Source organism: Anopheles coluzzii, chromosome 2 (genome assembly GCF_943734685.1).
Source record: "Anopheles coluzzii chromosome 2, AcolN3, whole genome shotgun sequence".
Taxonomy (NCBI): domain Eukaryota; kingdom Metazoa; phylum Arthropoda; class Insecta; order Diptera; family Culicidae; genus Anopheles; species Anopheles coluzzii.
The window spans coordinates 8,608,402-8,632,003 of record NC_064670.1 but is presented as its reverse complement, the minus strand read 5'-3'; the positions used below and the strand labels follow the sequence as shown (position 1 = coordinate 8,632,003).

The window sequence follows — 23,602 nt, the reverse complement described above, 5'->3', positions numbered from 1 at the left end:
ATTCAGTGCAAAACACACAGAAAGGTAACAGCGTGGAGTTGCCTGGTGCTGACACGCTTGACACATGCACACCAACACAAGTGTGGGCGGCGACCCTTTCACAAGGTGGGGTGGATCTAGCCAGTGCCGGTAGACAAAAGCAGCAAGTGGCTGAGGGTGATTCACTGAATGGCATGACGCACCGAACGTGGGGAGAGCATAATTGTTCAGGCATTTATGCTCCGACATTTTCCCTTTGGGCATCCTTGGACCATTCTGGGTTTTGTGCTTGGTGCTTGGTAGGAGTGGGAGCCTTGTAGCTACGCCCTGTGATCATTGCAAACCAAGCGTTGCTAGGCTGAATATGCGTCAAGTTGAGCGAATCCAAACCCAACCGTTGATGCTTTGCAGAACGGGAGAAAATGGGTGGTCTGTCAAAAATGTGAGAAAGGAAAGATACCGGCGTTTCAGAGGGAGCATCTCCGCTCCTTGACAGCGACGTGGTCGTATCAAACGTTCGTCAAGTTGACACCTTGGATGTTATTGTTTTTTGATGTGCCTTTGGCTGATGTGTGTGTGGGGATGCTTTTGATTGAAGGTTATCACTTCGAGTGGGACTTGGGGCAAGGGTCAGTATAAAAGATGTTGAAACTTGATGAGACATGGGGCTAATATAATTTCACACGATTGCACATGTTACTATACCTTTGCTACAAATAACCTGAATAATTAAAAAAACTGTAGTTTTTTACCAGTTTTGGTTAAGAGTATACTTTTATTTAAAGGTAGCTAGAGAATTCGTTTGTACATTAATTATTCAAAACTTCTAAAATGCCACACGACGTACGGGATGGTGAAAATAATACGAGCCAAAAACAAATAGGCTGATGTGAGCAAAAGCTGCTACGGATGTGAGCGAGAAGCTGCTGTAGAATAAATAATACGCTTTTCCGAAACTCACAGAAGAAATTTCACGTATGCAAAGCGCGTTTCGGAACATTTCTACAAATTTTCACGTGGGAAGTTTGCAATGAGAGCAAAACAAAAACCAAAAACAAAAGAACGCAGGTGATGAAAAGTTGCAAATAACGTTGAGAATAATTTAAATATTCATAGGACGAGTATTGGAGCTTTTAGACGTCAATAGTAGGAATACTTTAACCGAAGCAACAATTGAATGTGAAAATGGGACGTAAAGAATTGCTCAATTTAAGGCGCTCAGCAAGAAATGCTGTACAAAGGCAACCCATTGAATGGGCTTGAAGCAAAAGTTACCCAGTTATTATCGCTGACAACTGTGCTTTATCGTTTACATTGAAATCACTGATAATTTATACTCCGTTTTAAAATGTAAACTCTTGCGTTCCGTTCTCAAGCTCTTATCTAACGCTCTCTAGCCACGCAAAGCAGAGCTAGAAAAATGGCAGCAAAAAGAATCAAAGCCCCTGCTGTACGGGGAATGTAAATAATCGTATTGCCATCATGTTGCGCCTTGTATGTTGGATCAATTCCAAAACAACGCGAAAGACAGCCGAGCAAAGGTTTGCGCTACCACGCTTCACACACCAGCCAAAATCCGGAAGCGGAAGAGCCAGTGCCACACGATGGGGGCCAAAACGATCGCAACACAACGGGTCGTTACCGTCGCTCGCGATGACTATAAATGGTTGAATTAAAATCTCGGCACGAAAGCAAAATAAATAATGTGCCCTTTGGGGGAGGGTGGTGTTTCCTTCCTATCCACTTGCTAGCTTGCATCCCTTTTTGGAGCTCACGGTACCGCGTAGTGTCGATAAGTGACCGACCATTTCACTCCCGCCCCGGTGCAAACTCGTTTCGCTAGACGGGAAACGCATTTCAAAATGATGGTTTCGTCTCGCTAGGATGACTCCCAAGAGTGAGGAGGGATGAGTTGGTACAGGAGATGGGATCGTCTGCTGTATGCCATTCGATAGTGGGGTTTATGATGTTCATTCAGCAGGAGTAGGGCTCCCCCGTGAACCGGCCGAACTGTTACACCGGAAAGAGGCATATAAATGGTGGAAAGGCCAAAAAGAAAGTTCGTGCGTAGGATTGCGAATAAGGTAAGGTGTCAGCAAACGTCGTCAAGCCATGGTGGTATGAAAGAGCTGGAAGAAGGACTTGAAAGGATTAAAAATCCATTCTCGAGATGAATGCAATTGGATATGCCGAAGCATGAAAGGACCATCCCGCCTTAGCATGGTCTCGTTTAGCTCCCGGCTCAACCGGATCGGGTCAGATAAACTTGCAGGAAGCTGTGATTGTTTGTTTGCTTTTTTCTGCCCCGGGTGAAGCTTAGCCATTCCAAGAAAGCTTTCACCCACAATCGGCGTTCGAGAGAAACCAAGCTACAGCCTGAGTGAAGGATGTAATGATTTATGTCCACTCGTGCCACATTCAGCTTAGCACGGTGGGAACTTGATTATTTTTATCCTTCTTTTCTATTGCATCCGTCGGTTCCTTACTTGCGTCAACGATCGAACGTCATCGCTCAGTAACACGACACCGTTCACCTCAAGGATGGTCCCATTCTGTCAATCGGAGCTGCAGCCGTCTCATAAAAAAGCAACCACTGTTCGTGACGCTTCGACGATGCGCGGAAAGCGAACAGTAAAGGGTAAAACGAGCTTCGAAAGCGACCGATGTTATACACAGAAGTTTCAGGAAAGTGCAATGCAAAACACTTTGAAAGTACAATCATGGTACTTTGGCGCTAGCAAGTGTCCTGTTTTCCCCCGGCCCGATGGCAAACAGTTGTTCAAACACTTCCTCGATACGTTCGCTCCTGACGACATGCATCCAGGGATTGCTGATGGAAAGAATGTTCACAACAACTCCGTTCGACAGCTGTTGTTTACTGCCTGTACGCTACTTCCCAACCGGTCTGCCGGTATACCATCTGATTGGGTGTTTTATGATGCTCTGCTCGTTGCATTTCTTTTCAAAAGTTTATCCTTTGGATCGACCCTACACGATTGTAAGTACACCGTGAACCAATCTCATGTTGAAGCTAGGGTATTTCTGTTTCCTCGGTCCTGTTTTTTTGGTTTTTTGGCATCGGTGGCTGGAAGATTTCCTTTCGTTTATTTGAGCATTGTTTATCTTCTTTGTTATTGGATTGGAATCACCCTTTTAGGAATGGTTCGCAATGCAACTGCATAACTTCAGGCGCATTGATTCGGAAATAGTGATGTTTGCTCTCTTATTTATGTGCTTTTGTAATATCAACGAAGACCATGCGAAGACCAGTGAATAACTTAAGATGACAATTGTAAATAAATAAAATAAACACGTTTACGTACGACATTCTATACTCTAAAAAAAAGAATGCCAAGTTGCAGAAGAAAAATCCAATGCACTGGAAGTTTTATAAATTTGGTCAGCTCTAGGCTGGATGAAATATGGGAATTCATTTTCGTACTTTCGTTTTCGTATTCGTGATGGTTTTATGATTCCAAAATAGTATAGGGAACTTTTGACACTAAGAATCTTTCTTTCTTACTCTTGAAGAAACAAGCAAAACGCTTTTTCTGGGCAATTTGAGTTGACGACAAATCAAACATTTAATTGCTGCCTTAACTTCCTGTCAAGGATATTGCAATTTTGTCACGTCGTTTAATGCTTCTCGCTGGTGTGCTGGCGACAAAAATCCCAACCGAAACACAGAGCAGATGCAAACATTCCATCCATCGCACGGCAGAAACAAATAATTCCCCTGTGACAGCCACCCACTTCGGGGTACAATAAATCAATAAAATTCATAACGAACCTCCTCGCCGGCCTTAACGCTCCAACAGGCGGGCATTGTGACAGATCACGAACGGAAAGGACGAATCCGTATACGTGCAGTATGGTGGATGGGTAGGTACAGGGATCCCTTAGCTCATCAGTACGGAATCCTTCAAGTGTAATAAACGAATTTTCTCCTCACACCACCTCCTCCGCCGCCTTCCCCTTGCTGGGAGTAAAAACAAGGCCATGGCAAAGTACCTTGGTCGTCCATCTTGTTGAGGGTGGCATTTGAATGTGTTTCGCTTTTATATCTCCCAAAAACTCCCACCATAATCCTAACTGGCGGACGAGCTGTTCGAATCTGGGTACTCTGTGGCACGTACGTTGTGTTGCAATAACAAAAAAAAAATGCTTTGTGTACTGCTCAAAAATGGTGTATATGTGGTAGGCAATAAAAAAAATTACCACCTGTGCCAACCGACATTCCTCACCCTGAGATTCGTCAAACCCTCGTGTAGCTTTCATAGGGAAATTCATCAAAAATATCGCTTCCACATCACCCGCTCCACATTTTCACCCATGCAATGTGTGTCGTTTGTTTTGGAAGCTTCATTGTGCGGGCGGATCGTTCAATTTCATCTTCTTTAGTCGATTCTAGCATCGCCCGCTGTTGACTGCCAGATTAAACAAAGACCGAATGGTTCCTTTCACGTGAATGTGACGTACAGGGGGTGGTTACTGCCATACACCCAACAACAACACAGCACACATACACACCGATATTTATCCTTCCCACGCACAGGAAACCACAGCATGTTCATGCATATTCGCGCCAAATAGAATGTCTGCAGCGGACACCCGGCCCGACAGGATCTCCGAAGTGGAAGGTGTTTATGCGTTATGCGTTGGAGTGTTGGGGAGGTTGATGTTTTGATGAGGCAGCTTGGTTAGTTCCGTAACAATTTCCATAAAACGAAACGGCTTCCCAAAAGCCATTGATCGACAGTGGTGAATGGGAGGGTGGATTTATTCCAGCAAGAGCCCGGCTGGCTAAAGAATAGACAGCACTCCAAAAACTGAACGAGGACGGGACGGGTATCTTTTGTTGAAAATTAGAAATATTCTTGTGTGCGTTACCAAAGTGACACCCGGTGGAATCGATTGTCCTTTGCGTAGTATCACCACTCCTCCCTAAAAGCACCACCACAGCCGGTTGGGAAGCTCGGAATGATAATAAAAAGGGAACTGTTTTTGTGTGTGTTGTGGGGAAGGTTCCCTCACACGAGCGTTTAAACATTAAACGAAAAATTTAACCAATAACCATCCTACCGATCGTCCCCTTCGTGCTACGCTTTTAATGGTTGGTTTGTGTGTGTCTATGTGAAGGCAGGTTCTATGTTGTGGCTTAGCATTAGAGTATTCGTTTCCCATTTCCCGCAGGCGTTAGTTTTTGTGGGTTGCATATACACTGGTTGGGGACATTCTTTTTTGTATCTCAACTATGGTTGCCATCTATGTATTGCGTAGCAAGAAATTGGCTTTTGTGACTGAAATCGGGGAGAAAATTCTTCGCTCCTTTACATCAATCCTTTGCTGGGAGCAGGAAGTGGGAAGAAAGTATGGAGAATTTTCTTCCATTTATTTTCACAGTCAGAACGACGTAGATGGATTTAAATCCTATTTGAGTGATGGAATTTGATGCTCGTTTTTTCGGCAAGATGACATTGAACGTGATATTGAGTTGAAAACGAATATAAAGTAGGTTTACGATTGTACATGCAGTGTTGTAATGTGTTTGCAGCTGAAGCCAACATTTCTGGGTGTACAGTTTGCTCGAGAATGTAAAAAAAATCTTCTTTACAATTATGTTAAAAGGTTTTTTACTTTTTTTCAATAATATTCTCATTAAACTTCATCGTATTAATATTTCAACATCGTGCTGGGAAATCTGTTTGAATTACCGATTATCGTTTTTGAAAAACGTAAAAAAATGATGTAATGTCGCTGGCGAAATATGAACAACATTAATTACAATAAGCCCGTAGGATGTAATTTATTTACGTGTAATTATCGATCAAAAAGATTGAAAACTCAATCGCTGATAGAGCCATGAAGCTCAATTCGGGCAATCATGGAATGGAATTTTGATGCTGGATTTTAATGACATTTTACAGCCTCACGTTTCTGAGTGGTTTAAACCTGTCCGCCTGCAGCCCAAACTCGTCCTGCTCCACATGAAGCATGAAATGATAAATGAACGAATTGATCAATGAAGTACCGTTCGTCCTTTAGCCGTTGGTCTCGCCTTTTGCACGTCCTTTCGCCCTGGAGCGTACCTTCAAGCCATGGCTCGTTTGATCGAATTTGGTTTGCCTCCTCAAATCCAGAACACCAGACCCATGCTTGAAACGTGCACCAAGTGGAGCGTTTCGATTTTCATGCAGTTTTGGCAATCTGTTTCGAATTTTGGTTTCTTTGAAGAATCGCGTTGAGTAGCGCTGTTCGCCTCGTATACGTTAGAGGGAATGATAATTTTGACCTCTTCTTTAGAAAAAAAGAGCCAGTGGATGTAACATGATTGAAGACAAATTGCAAACAACAGTGACAGTACTGTCCAGGATCTTTAATCTAAAGTATGTCCTTTTTTATTCCTATTTCGAAAGTATGAAGGCGCATAAAATAAATCAGAAACTTTCCACCACATGAAGCATTACGAGTGCATTTTCGCTTGCCGGTGGGCACGTACTGGGTGAGTTATAACCTGCAAATGGATGTCAGTGCTTTGAGTAAATGCATTCAGCACGGGAGTGTACAAACACGCGCTTCCGGCTTCTGCACGATGAGTTATGGCTGTAGCCATTTTTCCTCATCATCTCTGTATTCTCTGGATTTTCACAACGATTCGAAGCATCTCGAACGAATTATGGACAGCCGAGGGTGGAAAAAAATACAGTGTTTGCCTTCGCAATGACATGCTTTTTCTATGTTTTTCGCTTCCACCAAGCCGCTTGGCTGTGGTGAACTGGATGGACGGTGAGATTATTAATGGAGCTTCCTTTAGCATACAACGGATGCTGTACGGCGGTACACACATTTGGTCTGACGAATTGCCATCATGTTGCAAGCAAACAGCAGTGGACGGGTTAATTCCAACGTGGACGTGGAGGATGATCCCTGCCAACCCCAGGCAGCTTTGTGCCCTGGTGCATATATGAGATAGTAAGGATCTACACACACACACACACAGACTTTTCGTCCTCTGCCGCTCAATTGCGGGGAGGGATAATTTGCGGGACAAATTTTCACCGGCAGAGCAAACAAACTACTAACGATTAAAATTTCATGAGCTGGAGGGCTTTCTCCAGTGCCGGAGGAAAAACTTTCCTTATCATCCAATTATGCTTCGCACCACTTGCTCCGACTAGATGAAACATGCAATAGTTACACACACGCATACTAACCCAGCTCTGTGTTAGGCATAGGATATGAGAATTTTCCCTTAGTGTTGGTGTAGACGCATGGAACTTTTCCCATCCTTGCCGAATTTCGAGTTGCTCGCAAATTAATTCATTTTCACCGCTATATTCCTGCGACGGATGAAGAGCGAAGCGACAGTGTTGATAGTGTGTTTCGCTCGTTCCATTTGTTTGCCAAAACTACCTTCCCCGCTCGTGGTAAGGTTACACAATTTGTTATTAGCTGTGAGACCGAAAAGTACAGGAGGGGTTGTCACTGGGATGGAAATTAAATTCAAAAAGCCCTGCACACAGGTTGTTCGGGCGTTTCTCTTGTAGCACCTCGTCTCTGCCTGTTAGTGAAGTACTGGTACTGGTATATCTTACCGCGAGTCAACGTAAGAAAATAGTTAAGGAATGATAAAATTGTACCGCAATTCATCCACATAGGGGTTTGAAATGGTGCTCGCTGAAAACGTCCGGTCAACCACTCGAACCTAGTATGTTCGTTTCCCCCGCTTTCCTTCCGGGGGAGTATACATGAACGGGGACAAATGGCTTTTTCTAGGTTGTTTGTTGTTTGCTTTCTCCCGTGCTGGGTTCGGTTTTTCTACCCTGTCCTACCACATGTATACAACGGGTGCACGAAACGTAGGACGTTGTGTTGTATACTTTTGGCGCGTTATTCCGTCAATAACCATTAATTTGATTACGCTCGACATGGAACAGATAGCGGTGGAACAGAACGTAGTGTAGAGAGAAGATTGAGGTTTGTTTGCTTTCGATGTTAGTGTGTATGTGTGTGTGTGTGTACTGGTGGGTGGACAAATGAGTGTGTGAATGAGGACGAAGAACGCAATTGGGCAGGAGTGTTGTGTCATTAATAGAACAACGACCCGGTTTTGGCTTATCCTTTGACCCAAAGGTATGGTTTGTATTCGTTTCCTTCATTTGAGGTAGTATGTGTTAAAGGTTCAGTTGTTTGTGTACTAGCAAATCACGTACACTCATGCTTAATTTTAGTTTCACTACAATCAAAACGGTTAGCTTTAAGAAGCGCTTGGAGAAAGATTTATTGCCACGTGATTTATGGGATAAATGAGGTAGCAGTTTGGAAGTGGGTCGCACGCAAACAAATTTACCATAAAGGTGGATAATTCTTTAGTAAAACAAGAGCTTTAAAATAAATAGGGAAATATTATAAATGATTTATTAAAATAGAAAAACTATGATAGTCTTTATTGATTTTTTCCAAAATTGCATAAACATATGCGGTGTTAGCTCAGGTAAGAAAAAGCATAAGAATAATATGTCATAGCTCTCCATTTTAGATTCATTCATTACATAGAAACCATGAAACTTTTAATCACTTGCACATGTTCCTTTCTAAAACGGGCATCCGCTTTTTATAAAGCAACTTAATCAACTAAGGATTATGTTCTCGTCTCCTAGCAGTAAATGTATGCACGATGCTCAAAACGAAATATCCTGTGTTTGTTTGTACAGCTTGATGTGTTTATGTGGCGTGGCTCTTTTACATTCTTGCGCTTGTCTTCAAAACACTCATTTTTAACATTTCCCCAGCATTTTCCCGTCAAAACTGGGTGATCAAGAAGCAACACTTTCCATTTACCAAAATAAAACCTTAAGCAAAGATGACAAATGTGTGTGAATGCTGATCGTCACCCTGGTCGGTACAAGGTTTTGTGATGTTACGTTAAAAATACAGTAAAAAAATAAAAGCTAACGCTCGTACCGGTGCCTCGTAAGGTTGCTGATACAGAACAACAACTCTATAAGCCAGCTAGCGGCTCGTGCGCCTTGCATACCGATGATTGACATTTCAAATACCGTCACGTATCGTCGGGATTGCTCACGAACTCTTCTGAGGCGAGAAAGAGGAAAAATAAGTTCGCACCTTTTATCGTGCCCACCTTTAACCCGAGCTGATGAGCTTTTTCCACGCAGGCAACTTTGTTCACGCAAATGTTGAATAATCTTGTCCCTCGCTGTTTGAAGTGAAGAGGTTTGGTTACGTATTCCAGCCGACAAACGGATGAAGTGTAGGAGGAGGTAAAAATCAATCGACAGGAAAGTCATCGCCCTGTCGTGCGGAAGGTAGGTAGTACGTTTCGGCAGTGCGTTGTAAATTTTTGAATTCAACTCACGAAACCGATTTCCGGTAATGGTATTCCGGTGGGTTTGGCGAAAAATAGGCCAAAGTTATTGTGCGTATCTAATGAAAGCATCCATATCTTAATATGTGCGCCAAACGAATACTTCTGATGTTATGAAATGAGTGTGTTGGAAAAAGGGGAAAGCAAACACCTACCTTTACAGCACGATGCACACTTTAAGCGCTAGCCGGATCGGATACTTTTGCCTGTGGAAAAGTAAGAAAGCCATTTTCTTATGATGTTTTTAGCTGTGGACAAACCTTACCAATACAGTTGAAAGCAGCTTAAAAATTGAATAGGAACCATAACAATCTACAGACTCGAACCAAATTTATTGCATTCCAAATTAATTTATTTCCCTTTACTTCCTCTGAATGATATCAGATTAGTTTATACAATTTGCGTTTTTGATTTTTTTTAATCTAATCAAATATATGTGATTTTTTACTTGTTAAAGTTTTTTAACTTAGTTTTTTCAGTTTAAATCAATTTTTGTATGTGTGTTCTATTATCAACTTGCTTGCAGTTTGAATGACGATTTGAACATCATTATTCTTATGTTAAAGGCTGTTTGTGATTTCATCCGGTCTATAGAAGCTTGTCTTTCAGGCGTTTTCACCATTTTCAGTGAATTTATCGTCAGATGTACATGTTTTTATGTTTGTGGTAGCTAACGTTAGTTTGATTGCTAGATTCTAAGCTTTCTTGTGTCTATATCTACACAGTACAATGATAGGTTTATTTGGTTGTTTAATAAATAAACGAAGCATTTCAAAGTTATTCATATAAATGATGTCATACGACTAACGGATTTACAAGGATAAATCGTACATAGATATATCAAATCAACTTTAATAATTATAATGATCGTTTGAATAAATAAAGTAATATTTAGATTTGTTATGTTTGTTTGTTGCTTGATAGTAATTAACAACGGCGGAGGTATCGAAGCCAACACAAAATTTAATCATTACGCTGAGTAACATCCAAACTTAGGTGGAATGTTTATGGCAGTAGGAGCCTAAAATATTGGTAGATTATGTAGCACTAGAGAAAACATTCGAAGTTTAATATTTTATTATAAATAATTCAGCCGAGCGTTATCTCTCACTGAAACAACTAGTCAGAAATGATGTTGCAACATGACGGAACCAAAAACAGAAACATTACTACTTTTCAATTGACCGAAAAATCATCTACACAATCTACAGGTATCGAGCGTATCATTGCGAATAGTATACTCTACTTAGCACTAGCGTACCGCTCACTACCATTAACCAACTTTAGTCTTTTTGCCGGGAGGTGGAATCGTCTGATCATTCTCTTCACCGGAACTGTTTCCTTCGTCGTCAATCGATTGTTTAGAACTGCTCAACGAGTCGTCGCTGACTGCCGCTATTGCTCCATACCTTGCACTATTTTTCGAAGTCTTCCTTCGCACATTGGCAGAAAGAGAGGTTAAACTACTGCCGGTGTTACTTATAGTGGTGGTAGGCCGTTCCATACTGTCTTCCGACTTGGTGCAGTCATCCAGGCTATCCTGCCCAAATTTATGATCCTTGGAGGATTCGTCCGAACCGAGTGCACTTTTACCGTGCTCTGTGTCGCAGTTACTCTCATCGGAAGGATCCTCAAGCACGTGATTACTGCTTTGCTGCTGCCCAACGACTTTGATAGTGGAATTTCCATTGCTTGCCTTAGATGCGTCCGGTTCTGCAGGTTGCACGGTTTCGTTAGGATCTTTTAGTGCTTCGTCGGTGGCAGATTTGCTGGACTCTTCCGGTATGTGCTCTAGCAGATCCGGCTGCAACTCACTGGCAACGTAATGTGTCCAGAGCGCTAGCTCCACCTTATGAGGTGTCCATGTTTTCTCGTGAGGCATGAGTGCTGGTTTCGGTGTTTCGAGTTTGTTCTTTTTTGGAGGTGTCGCGCTCAACGAATCATCATTGGAAGAGGTCGAACTATCGTCGTCCGTGTCGCCATCTTTACTGGATGTGCCGTTGCCTGACGTGCCCTTGGAAGGAAGTGTTCTGCTGCTGCTGCTGGACGGCTGTTCGGCCGAGCTGTCGTCTGGATGACATTCGCGATTCAGTCGATCCGTCGTGGTCTGGATGTGTTGCACGAAGTTCATATACTCCCGTGTTGTGTAGTCGATGCCCTCGATTTCAGGTATTGCCATCAGACATTCGTCTGCCATAAAGGGGGCATTTTCAGGAGCGGCTGCAGCTAGCAGGGCAGACGCCATCGTTGTGCCGACGCCCTTCAGATTCGATAGTGCTGTAATGGCCTGTTCCAGGTTGGGCAGCTTGCGGAAAGCTTTCCTCGTTTCCGTTTGCACCGCCCGGGGTGTGTTTACTTTGATCAGATAGGATAGCTGCGGGTAGAACTTGCCGCGCGTTTGCTTCCATTTCATGGTTTTGACCAGCTCCTCGTGTACCATGTACTGATCTTTGCCCCGCTTCTTGATTAGCTGGGGAAGTTTGTTTTGATACCAGTCGTCCAGGCGGATCAGCTCGTCTGGTTTTTTGCATTTGTTTTCCGCTTTCAGCTTCAGCACCTGTGGGTACAGGGCAAGGACGTAGTCAAACTGTGCCGATGTACCTTGCGAAAAGAACGTAGCCGTGTCCTTTTTCGACATCCTTACGATGAGTTTATAGGTGAAATGCGATCCAAAAACACCCAAGAATAGCTATCCGAAGAGTGGAGTGAATGTGAACTGAAACTGTGAAAGGAGAAGTAGACAACGGATAACATATGACAATTATGTTTCCCAGACAGCAGCTGCAACGCTGCCTGTTCGTCCATTGGCACACTAGAATGCAAATTAGTCCGTACAATATTGTATGTTCTTTCCCTACTTCTCAATGCAATTGCTGGAAATCTTCCCCAAGAGACTTTCGGTACGTTTATGCAAAGGATTAATCCTATATGTAGACGCTACCAAAAGACCCGTGTTGCGTTTCATATGTTCTGGTAATTATTACACCGGTTATGGATCTCGGCAAAGTTTCCCTGCAACGAGCGGGTTAAACGAAGCCGTTTCCAAGTGAACGTCAGAAAATGAGTCCTTTATTGTTTACAACAAATCATTAATCACCCAACCCGTTCGTCTGCCGGGTCTATTCAGGCGCAAGTGCAGGCGTTGTAGTTTGCCTTTAGGGAAAAGGTAGGCACTTACACCGCCACAAAAATGGGTAAAATGGGGAGGAAGAAAAACGCAGACAAAAGTAATAAAAAGGCAAAACTTTATCTACTAAGCTTATCTCTTGTGGGGTTATGAAACGACGCACTCCCCTTTCTGAACAACAGTGGCTAGATGACGCCGGTTCACGCGAACGGAAGCGAAAAAAGCGAACAAAGTGGAAGCAAAAACACCGAACCCTTCTACTAATAATGCCGGCGACTTTAGTTTACGATACGGTGGCAAACGAGCCATTATTGCACACGCGAAAAACAATGGAAATGAGCTGGGACCAGTGCGATGGGACCTGGGTGTCCTGGCTCCAAAGCGTCAGTGCTAGCAGAAGAGAGAGACGGTGCTTGCTTTGGTTCATAAATATCCGATTCTTTTCCGGTTCATTTGAAGACGCTAGTTCCGGGCTAGTGCTTTCGGTCGATGGTGCATTGGCCGGCTTTAGTCGCTGGGGAGCCCGCTCGTAAAGGGAGCTAGAGTTGGATGAGTAATTCTATAAATCTTGCCCTCCAAACCCCAAGCCACCGATGGCATAAAGTTTGACTACGAGCGGGCGATTGTATGCAATGAAATGGGGTGGCTAATGAAAATGTTGGTCGATAACGCTTTCATTCTCCATCGCCTAAATGTTTGCACTGTACAACCGGAGGAAAGTCCTACAATCCGTCAATCAGTCAGCTATCCGTTGTTGAGTATTTTTTCTCGTAATCTTAGGTTAGGAATTAACCACAACACTTCCCTAGTCCCTAGCACTGCTTCCTAACAACATCAAATTAGATTTGTGCAATCAGCGATAGCAGCATGAGGTTAATTATGGTAAATTTAATTAGATTTCGCTGTCCAGTGCGAAGAGCCTCTAGGTTCGAGCTGAAACGTAGTTTTCGTCCATCGACACACCTTACAGACGCTCTAACTATATAGCACAGCAAACCGCTCCCCATTCACATAAGCATTAAACATTAAAGTTCAGCAGGAAATCACATGAATCCCCTTTTCCAACCGTTATGAGCCCTCAGAAAATCCAATCAATAACAAATAAAACCGTTCCCAATTTTCTTTTCTCTCGCTTTCTATTTTTCTCTCCCAACCTGCTGCCACAGGACAGCAAATAGTTATCCTACTGCACTCGCTCAAAGTTAGATTACCTCCACCGCAAGAAGTCTTTTCAGTTCAGTTGCTCCTCAACATGCCTTCCGTCCTGATGTGCGGCGATACTGAAGATCGATCGATTTGAGTTCAATTATTTTTTGTTTGTTCTACTGCACACGTACGGAACGCACAGAAACTCGCTGAGGTTTCGGTTTCCAGGCAAAGTTTCTTATTTCAATTTCCCGTTTGTGGTTTGCGGAGACTTTTTTCAACGTCTTCGAACAGTGTCGCTGTGTCAACATGCACAGAGCTGCGCGTCGTCCCTTCGAACTAGCTCGGAAACTTTAATTTAGGTGTCATTGGCACGCACCAATTGTCATCGGAACGTTGAAGCGGAAATGTCCGCACCGCAGGAACGATTGACATTTTGCTTGGAGGGTGGAATGGCAAGTATTCGTGGTGAAATAAGGCAAGACTAACACGTTCCCGTGTTATGTATATTCGTTTAAAAATCCAAACCAAGCCAGCTCAAGGAGTAATTTTGATGTGCCAATTGCCTACTGTGAGGCATATTCTTTTCTACGATATACGAATGGAATCATTATCTTGAACTAGTCAAACATGTATTTCGTTGCTAGTAACCATTTCGACTATCATCTATCAGGAATTGAACAATGTTTAGATGCACATTCCAATACACTTCATCTGAATATACTAGCGATTTTTATACTGTAACTAAACGGCAGACGAGGATGGATGCTGTACATTCTTTCAAGCCCTTGCATGGTTTCAGACGATAGCGAAGACCGGCGTGTTCTTGAAAGCTTCTTTAGCTGATGAATTTTCAACCCAAAATACCACTGAACCCATTCAAGCACACGCCGTGAGATACTCAAGCGACAGACTGAACTCTGCACTTTCTGATAAGCTAAGAAGCGCTTCGGTTGTGATCCTTGGGTGAATTTGGCGCTTCGCATGTCACACGATTCTAGAGAGGCCATTAATTCTCAACTGTCTGCCAAGTGCTGTTGGCGTACCAGTGTCTTGTGCTGCACACGACTTCACCACAGCTTTCGGATGAAGCATAAAAGGATCTTAAAATAGTAGCAGAATGAAAAATGAAATTTCGCGCTCGTCTCTCGGGCAAACCGTTGATTCCAATAACCATGTTGTGCATGAAGACATTACTTTGGGGTTATTTTAGAGCACATGCAGTGCACCAAAGACAACGATGCATGATATTTCTCTATCATTGCTGCGCCTTGTTTGTTTCCGTACGCTCAACGAACGATAACTCATATTTAATGGGTAAGCTATGGTGATAAATATGAATTAAACACTTGGTTATCACGTCTTTGTTTTCCTGAGGAAGACCAGAGGGAAGAAAAAATTTAGTATCTTCCTTTGACTGTATGTGTACTTTAAAGTTTGATAAAACGTAAGTGCTCTTTAAAACGGATCATCTTTACCGATAGACATGTTGATTGAAAAGAGGTTCATATCCAGGAGGATTATCATGATGAATGGTTTGTTTGACATGATGAATAATGTCTTCAGCCTTTGCAGTTGGACGATATGAATAAATTTGCTTTACTGCAGCTAATCAAGATCCGAATAATCATAACACAACTTAAATGAACAATCATTTCCTTTTGCGTTTCGTCAATCCTACGTCAGCGAACATACAAAAAGTATTTTTACATACGTATTTTGCATTCTAGTATTGCCATTGGAATTAATTTAAAAATATTTTTTTCGTATATTCATGAAGTTTACCTTTTTTATTGTATGTTGAAATGTTTACAGTTGTTTGCTTCTTAAGTTGTCGTTGTAATGTGTTGTAGAATTTTCATTTTCGGTGTACACAATGAAGACAAAAAATGATCCACCACGATTTATATAAGCACTTTCACTATAAATGTTTATAAAAAATTCTTTTGCTTTATCTCTCGCTTAGTTTGCATGTTTTAGACTAACCGATGTTTTACTATTTTTCGATTATTATTAAATTAGGGCCACGCTGTAAAAGAATGTTTCATAACTTTGACTAAAAATGAAACGATTGTTTTAGAATTTAACAAATGTTTAAATAATCAAAGTCGGTTGGATATTTAACACTAAGTAGCTCCATTGAACACCGTCCTGCATGTTCTGCAGCATACGCTCATGCTTGTTTTCTCGCGCATACAATTCTCTCGCGCTCGTACACGCTCTCTCAGCTGTACCACACCACGTCATGGCGCTAATGGGTGTGCGTCGATATTTTTGCACGTTTTACATACGGCCGTGCTCGTTCGATGATCTCGGCTGTGGTTTTCTTTAAATAGTCTTCTCAAGTAAATAAATAGAAGGTGCCACGCTTGTAGCACCATGAGGAGCGCATACCACCCTTGTCAGCCTGCACCACAGGTGTGCGATATTGGAAATGCAGCAAACAACCGTATGGAACACTCTGACCCTTGCTCCTTCATCCTTCCCACTGCGATAGATAGAACCACTCCACGACGCTTCTGTTTGCATTGATGAAAGGGAAAAGCCGGTATCAGAAGGTGGCCTGGGATGGGGTATGCCGATCGGGTAGAATTTATCGCGCGAAGATTTCTCAGACCGGCAAAACCCACAGTCACACAAAACAGCAAAATTAGGTATTGATTGAACTGTTTTCAGTGCATTGCAAAGAACATGTTTAATTAAATTAATCTTTTTCTTATAATAATGATTGACGCCAATGCTCAATGCACCAAGTACACGTAAAACGGGTTGCGAACAAAACAAAAAAATACCAAAAAGAAGCACCATGCAATCAACGTAACAGACCGAAACCACACTAACACATCCAAGTGGAAATGCACCGAAAAAAGATAATTGAACAAGTGTTTGTTTTACACAAAACGTTTGCCACTCTCATGTAGGTAGCAAAAGAAAGACACGTTTTTTTTTCCATTCACACATTACGCACAACTCTTATGTTGTCCCGCGAAACATAGTGCGTTTTAATCAGGTCCCATTGTCACTCTCCATCAGGTCCATAAAGACAAATCTGCTCTCGCACAGGGAAAACAAAGCCACCGAAAACACAAGTGCACCCTCAAGTGCCGTCACTGACCGTCAATTGCACCACTAGCACAGCTGCCTTTTCGGTGGGTCCCTGAATTGGTTGCAAGCGCCACGAAACTACGGTCCCGGGAACACGGACAGCGACACACCACGACGGACACACGGTCAAAAAAATCGATGAGCAGCGCAGCTAACCCTGGCACACACGCACACACGAGGAGAATCGGTTCCGGCAGGCCGGAGTCCGTCGTGTTGTGTGCTGCTGTTGTGTGTACGGGGAGCGCACACAGGCTATACGGTTTCGGCGTATTGCTGCTGCTGCTGCTGCTGTCGCGTTCACTTTACATCCCACCCTCCCTCACCGGAACCGGAAAGATGCAGCAGGAGGATGGTAATACGTTCGAATTTCACCCCCGGTTTGCACGAGCCAAAACCACGGGACACAGCAAATTTGTACACTCTTTGCGTTGCGGAATTCACGTAAACTTTCGCAGTGTAGGTAGGAGCGAATGTGTTGTGTGCGAAGACGTCAAAACTGTGCTACCCTTGGTCCGCGGTCTGCCCGTAGTGAGAGCTGTGCGCTGTTTTATGCTCTCACTGGCTCTCTTTCGCTTGGGTGCTGATATGGGGTGGAGGGGTGAGTTTTCTCTCGCAAAATTTCAACCGACCGACGACACTACTCTAGGGGGTTGTTTTTGGTGCACAAGCGGTGCAAAGACGTGATGAGGCGATGGGGTTTGCTATTCGCTCTCTCTCTGCGGTGCTGTGTGGTTGTGTCTGCGCTATCTCGAACTGGCTGCAGCGCTGTGGATGGTGAAATCATCGGCAACAGAGTCAGGCCCGAACGGTGGTTTTTCGGTACAGGGCCGAGCTGTGCTACGTTCTCTTGGCAGCCGCAATAATGCTCTTGTGTGACTGTGCAGCTCTCTGCGGCACTCTGGCACACTGTACTGTGCAAGATGGCGACCGACACTGTTCGAAAAATCGATTGGTATATGTGTAATATGAGCAGGTTTTATGAGATTAAACGGTTTTTTAAAGTGTGTAAATGTTTCACCAACAAACAAAGAGCAACAATGGCACGGGAGTTGTTTAAACGATTTTCCAATAGTATCAAATTTACAAAAATGTTTTGTGCTGTGTTGATTATGTTGTGCGCATCTTCTCACGACACAATTGCAAAACATTCGTTACTTTTTGAATATATGTAGACGGTTATATTGAAAGTGGCAATAAGGTAAACACAAAAGAACCATTGAACATTTTGGTTCAGGAAGGGCATGTTGTTTGGTAAAAGTTTGAAAAACTTTACTGTAAATATTTCGCATCATAAAACAACAAAATGATAAGTTTAGCTAGTAACAAGAAACAAGTAAGCTAGATAAACATTTGTTGTGATTGGAAATAGCAATGAAATTCCGGTCCAAAAACTCTAGAACCAAAGCTGCTAACCCCAGACACATAACTATCGAATTCAACAATTGGGAACGAACGCACCATGACGACCGGCAACTCCATCACCATGTGCTCGAAGCATAAATTCGATATTCACTTGTTGGTTGGGTGCAAAACGGTGCACTCCTTCTTAAAGCGACCAACCACAGAAGGAAACCTTCAAGTGGACACCAATGCTTCTATTGTTCGGTGTGTATGCTGCTTACGCCATACCGTTCTGGCTCGGTTGAAGTGGCAAATAGCAGGACGCAAATGATGCAATAACAATATTTCTTTAGGAACCACTTATGGTTCTCGGTGGTCATTATGCATGTTTTCCGTGTGAAGAGCATGATGGTGGTATTTGGCCAGTGTTTTGGTAATTGATTCGTTAGCTTGAAGTGGAACGCTAGATGCTTGTTCTGAATCGAATGGAGATATGCTTTTGATAAGCGAATAGTTTGTGTAGCCATAAATATAGAAAAATGTTTCAATGTTGATTTTAATAGACTCTCAGGAATTTAGAAATTACTGTGTACATATTTTTCAGATAGGTTATTTACAGTTTAATTATTTGGTAAGCTGCTTTCAAGGAATCAAATAAAACGATACTACTTACCAGTGAGAAGGGAAGGTCCACCTTCAAATGTGCAGGAAGAACCCTGAAAGAAAGTGGAAAAACATAATTCGTTAAAATATTATAAAATAATAGGAGGCCTCATCGTTTGCACTGGCAAATGGAATTTCAGTAACGGTGCTGGAATGGTGCATAAATTATGCCAAAAATAAACCTTCCGCATGGAAACGCATTAACAGGGAAAAGAAAGAAAAAAACATCAAATTTGCTTGCCGCGGTGGATATTATGCTTCCGGGGAAATGAGATATAAAACTTAACGGAGCCTTCTTAAACACATCCGGGACTCATTGTGGGGTTTAATGGCAAACGAGGTTAATTTTTGTTTATAGCATTGCCTTTATCTATAAATTATGCACTGAAGTTAGTTATGTTAGTTTGCTCTTGTGGTTTGTTGTACTTGAAAAGAAAGTTTTGTTATCTTCTCCTGACTGGTTTCTTAATAAGAAATAGTCATATCACCACTGGAAATGTATGCAAACTATCAATCAAATATTTTAAACTTCAAAGTACATATGTGTTATGTTTTATGTATGTTTTTTTGTACTATCTCACAGTGTTATCAGTCATGCCAGACATTGGACGAAAATTGGCTTGAAATCATTAAAACCACCAGGAACATACACATTTTACTTGAGAACACGATTATTCGTTCTTCCCTCGCTGTCGCTGGCCATTCTCATGCTGCTATGTTTGAACATGCAAGTAGAAGGTAACGTCTTGTGGGAAAGGTTAAAATCAGGTAATCTGTATGCATGGAAACCGGTCCGAGGAACAAATTGAGGCATTTTGTCTTATCGCTGAACCCAAGGTAAGTAAAGTAGATTGAAATTTTTGATCGATGTTGACCCAAAATTAATTTCATTATCCATGCAAGAACGGAATGTCCATGCAAGAACGGAACGCAATGAAAATGATAATGTCAAATTTCCACAAACATGTAATTCCATTTTTGCCTTTTTCATGGAGATTGAGCAAATACTTTTAGGGTATTGTAATATCATCTCATCATCATCTTCTCGGCAATTAAAGCATGTTACTGTAAATAATTATCGAGCAAAATAAGATATTTAGATCATATTTTTGTTTTACTACGATTCTCGCTTCCATCAATATCCACCCATCAATCGCTGCCAATTAATGCATGACACATAAAACACGTAAACGCCATTTTCTAACCCAACAATCAAATTGCCAGCACGGTAATCAAATAATCCATTGACAGCGGTAGCACTCGCACGCTTAAAGAGGACGGATATGGTACTTCATACAGTAACGATTTTGAGCACAATCGGAGCCACGGGGGTTGCTGTCCTTTCGTTCTCCCAGCGATGCCGTGCTGCCCCTTTCGACCAAGCCAACTGTGACAACTCATTCATTACCATCATTAGTTAGTCATTCACGGTTCTTCACGCCCCGGAACACACTTTTTTCTAACTCGCGTTTTAACTAAGGGTACCCAGGAGCTAGGACCTAAAAATAGCACGAGTGTGGCACACAGCAGGACGTCCGGAGGGAACGTATCGAGATAGGACAAGTCCATGTAACAGTGCACACAGTAAACACATGCAGATTAACTTCTGAGGGAGACCGTGGTGGGCACTGTCAGGGTACAAATAAATGGTTTTAGATCCTGCTGTTGGGCTTCAACGAATGGTGCCACCGAGTGCCTGTTTGCGTGCAGTGGGTACAGCGAATGGGAGCAGAAAGATCGCACCAAGTGTTTGAAGGTGATGACATATGCAGGTCGAGTGTATTAAATTTTAACATTTCTCGCACTACACAGGAGCGTAATATGAGCTTCCAAAACCGGGGAACACAAGGGTCCTAGATAGCGAATGTGCCATATTCGATGTGGGGTGCCATTTAACCACGATTCCCCTTTGCTTTTACGGGCTTGTTGTAGTGGTTATGAAATATAACCTCAAATAGAGTCTTTGTTCCAAACTCGGGTAAGGTCGTGGATCTTTAGGTCTTCCTAGAAAGAGGGTCATCGATGTGTCAAAAAAAGGTAGCATCAGGAATGAACCCACAGACGAAAACATGCGTAATGGGAGTTATAAATTATTCATTTGCTCCGGTCCATTGAAGGCTACAATCGTCACCAGCGATCGGAGAGCGATTGTCACACAAGTTCAGGCAGTCTCAGGCCGGATTAGGTACTCAGATGCCGGAACCATAACATCCCGGTTCCTTCTGGCAGTCAGATGAATAATTGAACGCGGTCGACTGGTCTGCGCAAGATTCTAGCCTAGAAAACAATTCGATGATAAGCAGCAATCGAGGTCAAATTGTACGATGGCCCCGATTTTATTGCCCATCGCAATTGGTACGCTCTTCCGGCATTCGTTCGGAAGCAGAGGGCTACATTATTCGGTGGGTTGATAATCAACAAATCGAACTGGTTGGAACGAACGAAAGTCGTTGCTCGGTATTGCACTTCCGCAGTCACCATCCGGCAGCAAGAAGTAATTACTTTAAAAGTCTTTGGGCACGCACAAACAGAGAGCACATGCAAAGGGGTTCTTGGCCGTTCGTGGCATATTCTGCCGGTCGAATCAGATGGATGCCGGTTGAAGGTTGGAAACAGTTTTTATCAATCGATAAGCAGCTGCATCGTAGTAGCTTCGTGGTTTGGATACAAATATCGCAGTTTCGGAGCGAAATCGAGGGGATTATATTTTATTCCTTTCGCTTCCTCTCACTTCAGTGGCCTTACGTCCAGGCTGTTTACACTTCCGAGCCGTCTTAAACATCGGAATCAATTTGCACCGTTGCCGGCTGTCAAAAAAATTGATAAGAAATCAACCCATCGCATGGGACGACACACGTGCAGGGGATCAAAATGTTTCACCCCTTGCGGGGCGTTGCCGCCGGGCATATTGTACGTTGAAGGGATTTTGCTTGTAGTTATTCGTTAATGCGCCACACCCTCTCACTGCCAAAAACTACACTCCTAATCCGAAAGACCAGGATTACAGCTCGAGTCGCATAAAGCATGATAAAAATTGCGTGCCAGACTGAGTGCGCTATGCTGCGAGCGGGTAGTGTCAGAAACACACAAGGGGAAGAAAACACATAATGAAAATGCGTTCCAGCTGAAAGGACATGAAAGTGATCTGCAAAGCAACAAAAAAAAAAAGAAGGAACGAGCGGGCTAAGATTCAACCAAAGGTAAGCTGGTATTATGCTATGAGCGCATGAGCAGGTGAGACTCTCTGCAAGGAAAAAAAAAAAAGGAATACCGTGCGAGCAGACTGTGCAGAACAGAGTTCTATTGAAGAATCATGTCCGGTGGTCGGTGGTGCCGGGCTGGTGGAACTTTATCCATTTGGTGCACCCAAATGAATTCAATCGCTCCTACAATCGGGACTAATGCGAGAAGTTGGAGCTTCCAGCGAACGTAAAGGCTTTTCGGACGAAGACTCTTGCGAAGACGATGCGTGCACTGGAGTGTAATGTATGCGCAACGGAACAATCGGAACGAGTCTTACACGGTCTTATGTCTGGTTGATTACTGCAGAAGTTCGCCAGTAAAATGGACGAGAAACTTTTGTTTGCATTCTGTGGCAGGAAGTAGTGAACAGCGCTGGGAAACGCTACGGAAGCCCTGGGGCGGATTCACCGAGAGCAGGAGGATTCGGTAAATTAGGGAATCTTCACAAGGACTTACTCGTTTCGTGTGGTTGTGTGGTGAAGTTTGATAAGAAGGCTATAGTTCGGTTTTGGCAGGGACGATGTTTCCTGTCTGGAATGGGTCGCGTGTGATGAGTCATCCCATTGCGTTCGATCGATCGTTACAGATAAATTAGGATTTGTGGGATCAATAATCAGATGGCATTTAAGAAAGTTAGTTTCGATAGCAGGAAGCAGATGATCTCGTGTCGATTGCCATGCAGTTCATCGGCGCAAAGTTTATCAACTTGACTAATGGCGAAGGAAACAGACTTGGAATGGGTATAACAGAACAGCTCCACATTTGGTAAAAACCATTGCAGTAAACAAAACCAAGAACATCGTTAAATCTGGCAGGGTCATAGTAAAATTTGATTTAAAAGTAGAACAAACAAGGGCCTACGAAAAAATGCGCAACATATTGTACGCTTCCCATCTGTTGCATTTTAAAAAATCAACAACTTTCAAATTAAAGGCACGTTGCTCTACCTACCTGCGTTGACCTCTCGAAATCCTACGCCTATACTTCATTTACCATCTGCCGGTGGCTCTAGCGTTAGTTCATCGCTTGCACGATGAAGTGAGTCCCATTAAGGGATTAGACTATGCGTGCCTGTAACGCGATCGTTTGATAGTTTCGTTAAACTCTCCAACATCTCCCTTCGGTAGCCACCGTTCGACAGTTTGGCAGGGGCTCCCTGTTGAGTTGGTAGAGTTAAAAACATAAACAAAAAACTCTCTGCGTCCAGCGAAGAGCGATGAAACTGCCTCTCGGCCTAAATACAAGCACCTGGTCGCTGCGTATATTGGAACACGAGAGACCGACCAACGTTCGCACACCCGAAGGTACCAATTAGAACGACCAACGATTGGTAATTTTGAAAACCGGGAGTTTTTGATGCGAAACTGCGTTGTGCAAAACATGCATATAGTGTGCCTTCTGTTCAATTGTAGGGCTGGAAACGAAGGAAACCTTAACTGCTGCGATTGACTTGACCGATGCCAAAGGAAGGGCGCGCGCGCCCGAAGCATCTTTTGCTTTGTTTTGCCTCTTTTGCTGTACTTTCGCCCTTTTTTGTCTTTCCATCCCGCAGCATTCATTGTGTTTTGCGCATCCTTCGCATGGGAAACTGTGCATCACAAGCATCGGTATTG

General features: G+C 43.0%; 2 protein-coding genes across 6 annotated transcripts in view; both read right to left on the bottom strand.

Annotated features, from left to right (window-relative positions):
• LOC120947672 (protein tincar) overlaps positions 1–23,602 on the bottom strand; it is a 91,115-nt gene that overhangs the window by 50,168 nt on the left and 17,345 nt on the right. For 2 of the 3 annotated variants that reach the window (XM_040363204.2, XM_040363202.2), the window contains exons 3-4: positions 18,757–18,799; positions 9,520–9,570 (exon numbers count right to left, since the gene is read on the bottom strand). The gene's annotated coding sequence lies outside the window, so the exon portion shown is untranslated. The remainder of the gene's footprint in view (positions 1–9,519; positions 9,571–18,756; positions 18,800–23,602) is intronic. The other variant, XM_040363203.2, reaches the window with a different exon arrangement.
• LOC120947673 (uncharacterized) lies at positions 9,678–17,617 on the bottom strand. Of its 3 annotated transcripts, none has more exons than XM_040363206.2 (3): positions 17,066–17,617; positions 15,423–15,693; positions 9,678–12,086 (listed from the first exon to the last, which is right to left on the bottom strand). In XM_040363206.2, the coding sequence occupies exon 3, from the start codon at positions 12,000–12,002 to the stop codon at positions 10,638–10,640; it is 1,365 nt and encodes a 454-aa protein (XP_040219140.2). In that variant the 5' UTR covers positions 12,003–12,086; positions 15,423–15,693; positions 17,066–17,617; the 3' UTR covers positions 9,678–10,637. The 3 variants fall into 3 exon arrangements, with proteins under 3 accessions (XP_040219140.2, XP_049461538.1, XP_049461537.1); XM_049605581.1 differs by having other exon boundaries at positions 15,423–15,666; XM_049605580.1 differs by having other exon boundaries at positions 15,423–17,617.

Bases quoted from the DNA above. Each gene is read 5' to 3' on its own strand.
- LOC120947673 (XM_049605580.1), bottom strand. From the start codon at position 12,002: ATGTCGAAAAAGGACACGGCTACGTTCTTTTCGCAAGGTACATCGGCA.